The sequence below is a fragment of the Amborella trichopoda genome, chromosome 9, assembly GCF_054954075.1.
Source record: "Amborella trichopoda isolate Santa Cruz 75 chromosome 9, AtrichopodaSantaCruz75HAP2 v2.0, whole genome shotgun sequence".
NCBI lineage: Eukaryota > Viridiplantae > Streptophyta > Magnoliopsida > Amborellales > Amborellaceae > Amborella > Amborella trichopoda.
In genome coordinates, this window is record NC_142344.1 from 29,036,265 (window position 1) to 29,049,548 (window position 13,284).

General features: G+C 36.1%; 1 protein-coding gene across 13 annotated transcripts in view; it reads left to right on the forward strand.

Annotated features, from left to right (window-relative positions):
• LOC18430385 (vacuolar protein sorting-associated protein, putative (DUF1162)) overlaps positions 1–13,051 on the forward strand; it is a 144,811-nt gene extending 131,760 nt beyond the window's left edge. For 9 of the 13 annotated variants that reach the window (XM_020664999.2, XM_020665000.2, XM_020665001.2 and 6 more), the window contains 15 exons: positions 319–435; positions 589–862; positions 2,233–2,346; positions 2,434–2,517; positions 6,723–6,773; positions 6,868–7,047; positions 7,443–7,762; positions 7,902–8,279; positions 8,476–8,560; positions 9,429–9,575; positions 10,200–10,304; positions 10,400–10,510; positions 10,594–10,698; positions 10,786–10,855; positions 11,902–13,051. In XM_020664999.2, coding sequence (XP_020520658.2) covers positions 319–435; positions 589–862; positions 2,233–2,346; positions 2,434–2,517; positions 6,723–6,773; positions 6,868–7,047; positions 7,443–7,762; positions 7,902–8,279; positions 8,476–8,560; positions 9,429–9,575; positions 10,200–10,304; positions 10,400–10,510; positions 10,594–10,698; positions 10,786–10,855; positions 11,902–12,560 — 2,800 coding nt within the window. In that variant the 3' untranslated portion in view covers positions 12,561–13,051. Of the gene's footprint in view, positions 1–318; positions 436–588; positions 863–2,232; positions 2,347–2,433; positions 2,583–6,722; positions 6,774–6,867; positions 7,048–7,442; positions 7,763–7,901; positions 8,280–8,475; positions 8,561–9,428; positions 9,576–10,199; positions 10,305–10,399; positions 10,511–10,593; positions 10,699–10,785; positions 10,856–10,953; positions 11,225–11,901 lie in introns of those variants that run through there. The other 4 variants (XM_020665003.2, XM_088846506.1, XM_088846507.1 and 1 more) reach the window with 3 other exon arrangements.
• The last annotated feature ends 233 nt before the right edge of the window (positions 13,052–13,284 follow it).

Here is a 13,284-nt window from a genome sequence, read left to right on the forward strand (position 1 = left end):
CCGTTATTGACTGCAAATGAGCTTGGTGATGGGTCAGAATTGAAAATAGTATTCCTGATGTCTTTTTTCAAATTTTCTTTTTTGGTTTATGTGATGGATTTTTTTTGTTTTGGGCGGTGGGAGGGTTGGCATTTCAGGAGACAGACTTTTCATTTATCCCTAATTGCATTATTTATTATTTGTAAATTGCTGTCTAAATAAACCGACTTCTGCAATGGTTTACTTACACTAACAAGATTGATGCACTTTTACTTTGTCTGATTATTGTCTGTTTGTGTAATTAACAGTGGAATAACATTTTTGTGTTTGTCTTTGCAGATATGTCATTAGTAATGCATGCCGCAGGGATCTATGTTTCAAGCAGAAGGGAAGTGATTTGTATTCTCGCTTGGGAGTCGGAGAACATTGTCAACTTCACTGGACTGATACCTCAAGGTACATAATAAAATTCTTGAGTTCCTTTCAGCTACTTCTCTCACTACTTGGAATTCTTAATTATGAATTGATCAAATTAGGTATTTGAATACATAGCTTTGCAGGTAGCATTTCATTAAGTATTTGATATTCATTGGCTCATCGATGTTGCAGGGAGCTCCTTGTCTCGGTGCGATTTGATGAACCGGGATGGCAATGGTCTGGGAGCTTCCTTCCTGATCGTTTGGGAGACATTCAGGTCAAAATGCATAATTATGTTACTGGCGCCTTAAACATGGTCCGTGTTGAAGTGCAGAATACTGATTTTTCTATTCAAGATAAAAGACTTTTCTACAGTTCCAATGGGAATTCTGGAACATATTTGATTCTTCTATCTGATGATGACACTGGGTTTATGCCATACAGAATTGACAATTTTTCTATGACAGTAAGTTGCTATTCTGTTTCATTTCTATACTGATACATGATTTCCACAATAGAGATGCTGGGTAGGGTGTTCATTTGTGTGTCTATTCATGTGTATGACATGTGCATGTTTCTTTTTTCTGTTTTTGGCTATACTAGCGGGGTTTGCATGGGAACCCCACCCATAATTAATTTGTTTGAAAATTTACATTAGTGACGGGTCAGTCCTTTTGAAATATTATCTACAATGAGCCTCACTACAAGTTTTGCTCTATCAGTCTATTTACTTAATGACCTCAGTATATTTGCTCATGCTCACTCAAGGTCGATTGAGAGTTTGTATTTCCCATATTTCATATATGACCTTTTCTCTTACATTCCTTGGGAGGATTATCTTTTCTTCTGGGGTGCTATTTTGAATTTTCCATGTCATTTTCCTAAGTGTCCTTTGAATGATATAATGATGATCTTCCTTTGACCACATTCTTCTTTAGGTCACTCTTCTTTTAATAAATTGGACGGTTTGAAGGTCTGAATCCCATCTAACGAATCCTGAGAACGACTTTAGCTGTCTTTAAATATTTGAAAGAGAAACCGTAACACTTGGTTGACTTTTTTCTCTTGATTAAAATCTCAGCTAGTAGCCTAGCCAAGCAACTCCAGTGGAACCCCAGTCTAAAGCCACAATTCAAAACAATGGTTCTTACTCTAGTTAGTTTATGTATATTACTATCTAACCATTTCTGCAGCTAAATTTCTCTCTTGTGTGAAATAATCTTTTGGTCACTGTCAATAATATGCAGAGGTTTATTAAAGGTTTATTATCTTATACCTCGTGTGCTCTCGGAGTTTCGCGAGTGCTTATAACTTCATCATTCCCATTGGCCATTGCATAATTTGTTTTTCATCTTTTTCAAATTTAGTTTTTGCCTGGCCTAGTGATTAGACTGATCTTGTAGATATTCAACTTAAACAGAAGTTCACCTTCCAGAATTCTAGATGTTATTCATCAGAAACTAAAAGAGGTACTAGTAGTAGCTTTCAACTTATTGTACTCACTTGACTGGTACAATCACAACACTACATCCCAGGTTCAAATACCACTACTGAGCTGCACCTGCCAAAAAAAAAAAATATAGCATGTTGTAAATTCACTACCTGAAGATGCAATTGATACGGAAGTCACATCATGTTAAGCAAACATTTAGAGTTGTGCTTTCCATGAGACTTGTTACAAACAAAAAATTATATTCACTATTTGATAAGACTTGATGAGACTTTCTCCCATCCTCGTTTGTAAATTCATTATATGTGGAGAGATTTCCTATTTATTTAATTAATTTCAGATTATAGGGAAGCATTTGCTGACTCTCTTTCCTTTTCGAAATGTAGCGGTTACGCATATACCAGCAAAATTGTGAAATATTTGAGAGAACTGTGCATTCTTATTCGTCTTGCCCATACGCTTGGGATGAACCTTGCTACCCACACCGTCTCGTTGTTGAGGTGTGCTAATTTCCTTTTTTTTTTTTTTAGCATAGTTTTCATAATGATTCTCAGGAATTTGATCATGATTCTTCTTGTATTTGCTAGGTTCCTGGGGAGTGTGTTTTGGGGTCATACATACTTGATGATGTGAGGGAATTCGTACCTGCATTTTTACCATCCACATATGAGGTAGCCAACTGATTTCTTCCCAATTTTAGCAGCCTAGAAACAAAATGGTATTCATTAAAGAATAGGTGATGCATCTAAATCATTTGCAGGCACTTAATTTTCAGTTTATTGAAGAACTTAAATGTGTATGTATCCAGTGAATGTTTTTCCGTGTATCAAATAGGGCACGTACACTATCTAATTAGAGTGAAACCTTGCAACCAACCTGATGAGGAAACCTAATATTTTTTTTTGGGTAAGTCAGTGGGGAAGAAGCCCCCCTACCCATTTTTTCATTAATAAATGAGCAGAGGAAAACAATTATCGTATAACCCTATAGCAGAGAAAAACAATTACCTCATAATAAGTAATGGGCATTTTTCAGTTTATCTGTTCATTCTTAGGAAGTTAATTGTAGTTGGCCTTCTTGGGAAATGTTAATGTTTGTTAGACCTCATTTTTTCCCTGTTTTTTTATCTCTTCTCTCATGAAAATTCTGAAAGTCCCCTTAGAATAATATTTGGCGCTTCGCCAAAGAGAGTTTTGAAGCTCTTCACAATTTGACTTTGTTTCATGCATATTTCCACTGTAGATGGACTCAAAAAATGTGGAACTTTTATTCTGCACAAAGAATTATTGATGTTGTACTGTCTAGCAGTTGTACACTTCAGTACCTCATGTTACGTTGTCCAGTGTGGGCTACTATTTGTGATGCATATGCAGAGTGGTTAATGGATGAACTTGACTTTGCTCTTTCTTCAAAATCTCTTGTGCATATGTCATGTACTGTACTTGACATTGATTGATACTATCAGGTAGGAATTTGTTGAACGAACCGCACTCCTTCGTATGGTAGGAGTTACAATGGGGCATTAATAAGAGAAATAATCCAGTAACAGTGCCTAGAGCACAAACGTTTTATTTTTCTGATGTGTCACTAAGTCCAATTTAATTACTCGTAAGGCAATCAGGCATATGAAAAAACTAATGTCCTTAGAAAACAAATAGTTGTTGAATTACTTGCAGTGGTTGTCAAAGAATAGTTGCGTAATGCTCACTATGACTTGTGTTTCAGAAAAATGCTTAGAATGGCTTTTGAACTTCGGACAAGTGGTTGCACTGCTCCACAGGCATGAACCAATATAGAAAACTGCCAGCCCCTAAAACACTTCAAACTTCAATAGTATCAGTCTATATCACTTTTTGAACCCTATGCCGCAAAACTGGAAAGGTTCACCATTGGGCTAGGGTAATCTAATGATTGCAAACTGTAGTACAGATCACAATAGTATCAGTCTATATCACTTTTTGAACCCTATATCACAATTGGACTAGGTAATCCAATGATTGCAAAGTGTAGTACAGATCACAGTCGTAAAGTAAGATTCCTAGGCATAATTTAATAGAAAGAAGTGCCTAGATATAGATATGGCTGCAGATAGAAAGAAATATGGGGGGCAGGAATCTTGGACACAGTTACAGATACACTTATTCTGTCTAACATGTTGATACATACATATTACATTCATAAATCTATAATGTGCAAACTGGCATATGATGTTACAATATATATAGTAGTGTATTGTATCTAGTACATAAATACAGTTTACGAATGGATATATATTTATTATCAAGATTAAATTCATGGTGTGTTTTAGGTGTGTGCGACAAGTATATAGCTTAGATATATCATGTTATATATCACATGCTATTAATTCAAAATATATCGTATTATATTTAATTGGAATTTATATTTTTGTGTTTATATCATTTTTCTATATGTGATATTCTAAATGTACTCATTACTTTTGTGTTATCTTGTTGATCAGTACAGACTTGCATGGCATATACATGTTTCCTGTTATCCATGTTAGCTTCTTAAATGGAACACTCCACTAAGAATGACATAAAACCAGAGTTGTCTGGATATTTTTAATTTTTTGTTTGGGAAGCTATTTATGCATTACAGATGCTAAGTATATGCAAAAATTCAGATGTTTTAGCCAGTAAAACAAAGCCTTCAGAATGATGTAAATGAGTTCTGTGGATATTCTTGAACTGATTCAACTCTTGATGTGCTATGCACTTGGGGATACCCAAGCAATCTGGAATGGGATTTGCTGCTGATCCATGAAGTAATCAGTCATAACAACTGTTGGAAAGCAAAGCTGTCGTCATAAGATGTTGAAATGACAAAAATGAAGCAAGAATTCCCTTGCAGTTGTTTATATGGAAACAAATCATCTTACCGTGGACTTCTGGCATTTGCCTTTTTAATTGGTGACAAAAATTTACTGACATAGAAAGGAAGCAATACAAAGAATGAAAAAGATACATCATAGGGATTCCATGGTGCCATCTTAATAATGAGAAAAGAAAACTCCTATATTGCTAAAGAAGCTTGTGCACACCCTTATTATCAAGAGTATCATCGTCAGCATTCGCCTCTCTTCTTGCATGCTGAAATGAGAAGGATCGGACCGTGCACAAGTGTCTAGCTCTTCTCAAAACAATGTCGGGCATTTACAACTTGATTGTTAGTGGAGACAACACTACACTGTTCATGCTATTATTGTTGCCAACTAAATGAGATACGAGTGGAGCTATGTGTCTTCTATACATGTCGAATTTGTAATTGCTGCTGTGTAAAACTAGATGTGGATCCATGTAAGGATTTGTATGTCTCCAAGGACTTGCCTTGCTGATGATACCCATCTCATGCTCAGTTGGACCAGAGAGGTGCCATGTCCACAAAATTTTAGTGCATCTCAAGTGATTTTTGTGCAGAAGTGTGTTAAGTGTGTGCCAACCACACAGACATTGGTAGGCTAATGAAGGGACATTTAAATTGTTGGTTGAATTGACAATGGGTCAAGCAGCATTCTTTTGTGCTATTCTTTTTCTTTGCACTGGTAGGTCATATCTTATGGCCTCCTATTGTTGTTCCTTTCCTTTTTACCATTAAATTATCAAATAAATACGGTACTAATACATGGTATCTTGTCATCTCAAAATAAAATCATGATTCCCATTTATAGGGAATTATTATGATCTATGATATAATCAGTCATATATTTTTGTCGACAAGCAATGGAAACCAAGAGGAAAATGCTGGCTCGGCACCTCGTTGACCCGCATACCTAGGTATAAACTTTGTTAAATAAGAAAGCATAAAAAAAAATATAAAAATTATATTTTCTACTAAATCAGTGTATAAATATTTTATGGAAAAAGTTTATATAAGGTTGCAACCTTAAAATGCAGAATTAAGATGCATATAAGAAATCCATCATAAAAGGTTGTTTTGAAGTTGGAAAACCCTCTAATCGATCATCTCGACATCAAGATGTTTGAATATGAAAAAAGAAAAAGGATTTCAAGTCCTAAAAATAGTGCATCCTGCCATACATTATCTGGATCATCCATTTTCAAGATTTTCATGTGTTTATAGATCTATTTAATTTGAACCAGTTTTGGGGTCCAAAATTTTATAACTAGAGATGAAAATCGATTCTCAAACCATCCTAAGAATGGTCAATACCAAAATTATCTTATAATAAAATTTGGTGGTGCACCTTACTTTAATTGTCTAAGGTTGCAACCTTATACAAACTACACCCATATTTTGTATATAATTTTGACATTTTTAATGATGACTTGTGAGTTTTTCTTATCATATGCTGTAGTTTTCTAATTTCACCTTGTGTAGATTTTCTAAATTTTTCCAGCTAGAGATCAGTTACTTCCAAATTACATCTGTTGTGTATTTTTTTATATTTTTTTCACCTCTGATGTTGTTTATACGTCGGTTGGCTTTTTACTTATTTATTTTTTAAACCTTTTTTGGGCTGTAAATTCGTGCGTCACTTGGACTCGCCTGCGTTACTGTGCTTGGGAAAGACCTGAGTCCCGAACCAGAGCCAAGTAATTAAACCTTGGTAAAAATTAATAGTGAGAGGTGCATGTTGATTATAATGATCGATTTCACTATGGCCAATCATGGAAGACATCTTCATAGTTGACAACCTAGTATAATGTTTTTCTGTTAATTGTCTTTAATGAAATTTATCAAATCCCACATGAGAGTTAAACTATTTTGTGTGTCACCATATCTTTTTATCTAATTTCAATACCATCATTCTTTTGATCAGTTTTCAAATAGCCCATCAATTGGCACATATGATCAAGGTATACCATTCTGACTGTATATGCTCTTTCACTTGCAGAAACCTGAAAGGAGATTCTTTCTCTCTGTCCATGCTGAAGGAGCAGTCAAGGTGGAGCCCTAGTTTCTGGCTGTATCACTAATGCATTGTTCGTCTCTGTTCTTCATCTTACAGTAACAACTGGTTCTTGTTTGATGCATTGCAGGTTTTCAGCATTATCAATTCAAATCTTCACTTTATGGAAGATGTGAGGGAAAGCGGATTTTATGGCCTTCGAGAAAGGAGGAAAATTAGCCCAAAGCAAGAAAACGCTGTTTATTTCAACGAGAAGATATCTATTCGTTTGCCTTTCATTGGTATTTCTGTTATAGATTCTGCTCCACAGGTGAATAAGAACGTCTTATACATTTCTGATTGTGATATTTTTATTGCAAACGAAAACATTAAAAAAACCAAGAGCTCTAGCATAAAGTATGAAGTTTATTTCGTGTGCCTTATCTTTCTGGTTCCAGTTATCATATTAGTATCAGTTGTGCTTTCTGTTCATTCACGCATGCTTGGTGTGCATACACAGACATAAGACAAATTAAAAAGAAAATGGATGAAAATGCTATGGGACATACTCACATGTGCACACACATGCTTAAATATCTGGGAAAGAAAGCAAATGAAATGATAGGATTACAGCCAAACTGTATGTGTTTATTCAATATTTAAATCATTGGCAATATGAAATTCTTATTGCTCAATCCCTTGGGCAATCTTTATTTTTTATTGCAGGAATTACTTTTTGCTTGTGCAAAGGACATCAAGATTGACATACTGCAGAGTTTGGATCGTCAAGAGCTTTCGTTTCAAATATCATTACTGCAAATTGATAACCAACTGCGCAATACCCCATATCCTGTTATTTTGTCTTTTGACCATGATTTGCGAGGAATGTTGGCCTTGCAAGTGAAAAATAAAAAAAATTGTAATGGAAATGAGAGAACACCCTCTGGTGCTTTTGATAGTTCTCCAGAAGCTGTGTTTGATCTGGCTGTTGCAAAGTGGAGGAACAAGGACTTGTCATTGGTCTCCTTTGAATACATAAATTTAAGGTTTTGACTCACTTAAAGTTTGAGGTGTTATTTAGAAATGATCTCGTTACATTTTCTACCCAAAAAAATATCTTCAGTTTTCTGACAAAAAAATTTCTTTTAAATGATCTGAAGAGCACTAAACCTCATGTACTTGCAGATTAGCACCGATGCATGTTGAGCTTGAAGAACAAGTGCTTTTTAACTTGTTAGACCTTTTCAGAGCTATGACTCTCAGGATTCAGTCCAGAAGCTTTCAAGAACCAAAATTTGAACTGCTGACAATGGGCAATGGGACAAACAATAGCAAAAAAAATTTTGCACATTTCCAAAATTACGAGTTTGTGAAGAATCAAAAGTCAGGCCATCTCCATTTCTTGAAGATACATAAATTTATGGAGTGTCGCACTATCAAGTCATCACTTGCTCCTGTAGTTCCCATAGGAGCTCCTGGACAGCAGATTTTCCTCCTAGCCAGAAGGCAGAAAAAGCTGTATATTGAACTATTTCATGTAGCTCCTATTATGTTGACCGTGAGGTACATTTCTCTCTATTGGTCTTTCGTTTTGTGAAAATTATGTATGAAAAATGATATTTGTTTCTAGTTATAAATTTCCCATGGAAAGTACACATATACATTGACTAAGCTTTAGTTTCAGTTGAATCCGTTCACTAGCTAAATGTTGACGAATTAATAGCAATAATGTTCATTTATGCCCCTTTAACCTTGGCAGCTTTTCTAGCACTCCATGGATTGCAAAAGATGAGAGTCATGTCTCTGCAGAGTCAATGATTAATGCTGGTGGCAGTGTTTTTCAGGTGGGAATCAAATTCTGATGGGTTGTGAAAGAGAAACATGCTAGTACACCTTCTGTATGAGTAGCCATATTATATTATTTACATTGCTCCTAGAGTGTCATTTAATCAATGAAAACGTTTATATAAGGTTGCGGCCCTAAACAATCAAACTAAGGCGCACCTCAAAAATTCACTAGAAAAAGTTGTTTCACTACCGAAAAACCCTCAAATCAGATTATCTCACCCTTGAGATACATGGACTTAAAAAAATTATCGAGACCGTCAATTTTCATGATTCTTAGATCTGCTTGCTCTTACTGTTCTTTGAAGCTTTAAATTTTTTTATTAGATATTAAAATAAATTTTCCGGCCATCACAAAGATTTTCGATACTGAAACGACACCTTTCAACACTATGTGAAGGTGCACCTTACTTTGATCATTTAAGACCTCAGCCTTATACAAAGTCTACAAACCACACCCTTTAATCAAATTGTATTATAACCAAACAATTAGGAAATTTGGGACAAATTTTGTTATTTATTGCTTGTAATCTACATCTTTTTTAGTCGGATGCTGATATTTCTGTGATCACATTGTGAATACCATTTTTATAATGACAGAGAATAAGTCACTGGTGGTTTGCTCTGAAGTTCTACCTTCCATTCTCAGCAATATCTTTCTAATTGAAAATAAATTCCTTTTTGGCACTTAACACTTCTTAGAAGAACCATACAGTTAAATCATTATTTATCACACAGAACATTGGTGAGAAGTTATCTAGTCCTTTACTGAGCATGCAATTGTTCTTCCTATTGTGTTTCTAGTATCTTGAACTTACACGCGTTATGTTCATGATATTTTATTATGATAAAATTACGTTGTGGCAGAGGTGGTTAATGGCTCTTGTGGATGTCGATGGCGCGCCAGTTTATTTGAAACAAATTACTATGGCACACCATTTGGCTAGCATGGAATCCATGCAAGAGATCCTCATTAGGCATTATACTCGACAGCTCCTCCAAGAAATGTACAAGGTAACCCTTAATTTACCCAAGTTCCTGCCAGTCAAGGTTATCTTTAGGGATTGAGAATAAGAGTTGGTTAATATGAAGACTTTTGTGAAAATGAAAGTTGAAATATCATAGCCAATGACTACGTTTTGGTTTGTTTACAAACTGTTTTGTACAAGAACATATTGAACTCCTACATTGAGATACACCTACAGATCGAAATAAATCATGAAAAGATATGACAAATAGGCAATGATTATTGTAATTCTTGTCATGCCAAATTTATGGGCAGCCATTTATCTTTCGTCAATAAACAGCAGATCCAATGTTTTCCTTGACGATGAAGTAGATAAGCTCTAGGTGTATTTGTGTACTACGAGTTGGAATGCTTATCTGGCTTTTCTAGTTTGGATGTTGGAAGTTATAATCCGTTGTCTCATCAATTCATGCTCCTGAACTGTACTAAAGATATGAGAAAAAAGAAGCATTAACATGAAGCCAATGCAAAAAGAGAACCACAATTACTTCTGCTTCCTCATATAATATGAATCAATAACTTTGTCATAATATAGACCACAGACAAAATATAATACAAATATTGAATCAATGATGCAACTTTGTGATATATTTTACTTCTTTAATTTGCAGGTATTTGGTTCTGCTGGTGTGATAGGAAATCCTATAGGCTTTATAAGAAATGTCGGGCTCGGCATCAAAGATTTTGTTTTAGTACCTGCTAGAGGTGTTCTTCAGGTATGTCCTGGCAAAATGTGAATTATTCATATCTCTACTTTGTTAAGCGGATAACGAGTCATTGTATCTTTTAAAATGAAAATTATTTTCTCCAGAGCCCTACTGAATTAGTTGTGGGAATGGTACATGGAACTAAAAGTCTTTTTATCAACACTGTCTATGCAATGAGCAATGCTGCAACACTGTTCAGTAAAGCTGCTCGTATGGTAAGAACATACTGAAAATGTTGTTGAGATGAACCAGCTTGCTAATATGTCCAATCTGATTGAATTACTACGTCTGTATGCAGGGGGTTGTTGCTTTTGCATTTGATGAACAAGCTGTTGCAGAAATGGAAAAGCGACGTAAACATCAAGGTTCACACAGCAAAGGAGTCTTAAATGAATTTTTGGAGGTTTGCCGCATTATCTGACAAATGTGTTATTCCCCTTTGTGTTATTTTCGCATTTGAAAGTAATCACTATTTCTTTTATGTTCTCAGGGTCTTACTGGTCTCCTTCAGTCTCCAATTCGAGGTGCAGAAAAGCATGGGCTACCAGGAATCCTCTCAGGTAACTCTCATTTTCAAGAATCACAGGCTTGCTTATCTGTTGCTTAAACTGAAAATTCTTGATTCCTGCCTCTGATGTACATGGATTATACCTTTCAGCAATCCTTTAGGAGCCCTTTCGCATGTAGCACCTGACTTCTCCTAACATTTTTATTTGGATGGATAGCTTTGATTGGATGGGCATCTCCATGCAGGATTAAAGGGACCCATGTCCCCGTCAATACTACATTTTCTGTTCAATGTACTATAGATTCATGGACAGAAATTTTATCTGGAAATTTACTTGGGGAGACAATTGGAGATGCAGGAATAAAAGGACCCATGTACCCCTCCATACTATGGTTTGCTTTTCAATATACTATAGATTCATGGACAGAAATTTTATCTGGAAAATTACTTGGGGAGATTTGTTGTGATGTTTGTATAATAAAGTATTTTCCTGAAAAATTTTGTGAATGTTTTTGTAGAAGGGCATGTTTCTTAAAACAAATTAAACAGCTCAAACTCTCCAAATATTGCAAAAAGAACAATGTGAAATACATCGAAAGTGAGTTTCAAAATATCATGAAAGATTTCGATGAGATATTGTTTCTTGAAAAAGGAGTGTGTCGAATGACAAGCTCTTATATGAATAGGTTGATCTCGACCTTCAACCCTAATTTGGTTACTGTTTCCAAGTTGCCTCAACTTTGACCTTCTCCTGATTTTTATTTAGCTCGTACAATATATATTCATTCAGATTTGTCTCGAAGTATCACAAGATTTTCAATAAGAGATGTTCACTGCAATATCACGTACAATGGAAAAACCATAGTGCGTTGGATCATAACCCTCCCTTCATTAGGGTGGGATGGTGATGGGGAGAGAGTAGGACCCACATTAGGCTTCATGCACATTCTCTCAGGTCCTTTACCCCATGACAATCCATTCATCAATCTGACATGTCCCAACTAGCATAAATGGTTTTCCTTGGCCCATAAGATCACAATATCCTCTTTCAAGAAAGTCGGAGATATTAATGAAATTCATACTCGCTTTTATATGCAGGGGTTGCTGCCGGGACAGCTGGGTTTGTGGCAAGGCCTGTGGTTAGCATCCTCGAGGTTGCTGGGAGGACTGCGCAGAGCATCAGGAACCGCACCCAGCCCCAGAAACTGAGCCGTTTCCGGGTCCGCTTCCCCCGCCCCTTGGCTTTTGACCTCCCTCTCCTCCCTTACTCATGGGAAGAAGCCGTAGGCATATCAATGCTCCTCGAGGCCGATGAGTCTAGGCTAAGAAACGAGACCTTTGTCACTTGCAAAGCATTAAAGCAAGCTGGTGGTTTTGTGGTAGTCACAGAGAGGGTTCTACTCACCGTGAAATGTGCAACCCTTGCAGCTATGGAATTGGGGGATCATCATGTTGGGGTTCATGATGCAGAATGGACCATAAATTTGGAGATGGCACTTGAGAGGGTGATACATATTGATGTTCAAGGGGAGGTTCTCAATGTGCTAGCGTATAAGCAAGAGTGGGTGATGGGGAAACGGAGGGGCTCGAGGATTGGGCAGTGGAGTCCACTTGGTATGCCCCTTGTGCACGAGAGTGTGGAGTTGTCTGAGGAAGTGGCAGCTCTCGAGGTTTTGCACGTGTTGTGGTCGATGATAGAGCGGGGGAAGCACAGAGCGTGGGGGGCATGTGTTGTGCAGCAAAACATGATGAGGTGAAAGAACTCGGTGTTTCACACACACACTAACAGTGGCATTCACTGCTTAAGTAGTTCAAGACACTGTAAAATGGATTGAAACGAGATTATTCCAAGAATAGAACATCATCTTCCAAATGCCCTCACAAGAGAAATGCAGATGACAAGAACAATTGACAAGGATGAGCGGCTAAGCCTGGCCTCTAGAAACCCCCAAAAAAAGACAGAAATTATGTCAAAAGATAAGGAGTTTTTTCTCTCTTGAACATGAGAATATTGATTTAGCAGTAGGTTCATATCCTAACATAAATTGTTTCCTTACTTTTGCTTAAAGAATTCGTATAGTCATAAACAATTTCAGATGAACATCCTTGGACCTGAAATAATTGCCAGGCATATTCAAAAGGAAGTTTTGGATGATTTCATAATTTTTAATTATATCCTAACAACATTGTCAGATATTTCATGACAAAGTTATTAAGTTATACAAATTGGGAAAAGGTTTGATGCAAATATCTCCAAATGAGTAATTTTATTGAGCCACGATTTATCCAAAGATATAAAGATGAATTGATCTACAACCATGAAGCATCCATCATAAATCCACCCACAACAATGTAGTTATAAAGACCTCTTCTATAAAAATGTTAAAAAAATGCTACAATTGCCTAATCAAATAATACTTTTGCTTGTTACATCGAGAAGAATACAACAACATCTTAAGTTATGAAGATGAAGCACAATAA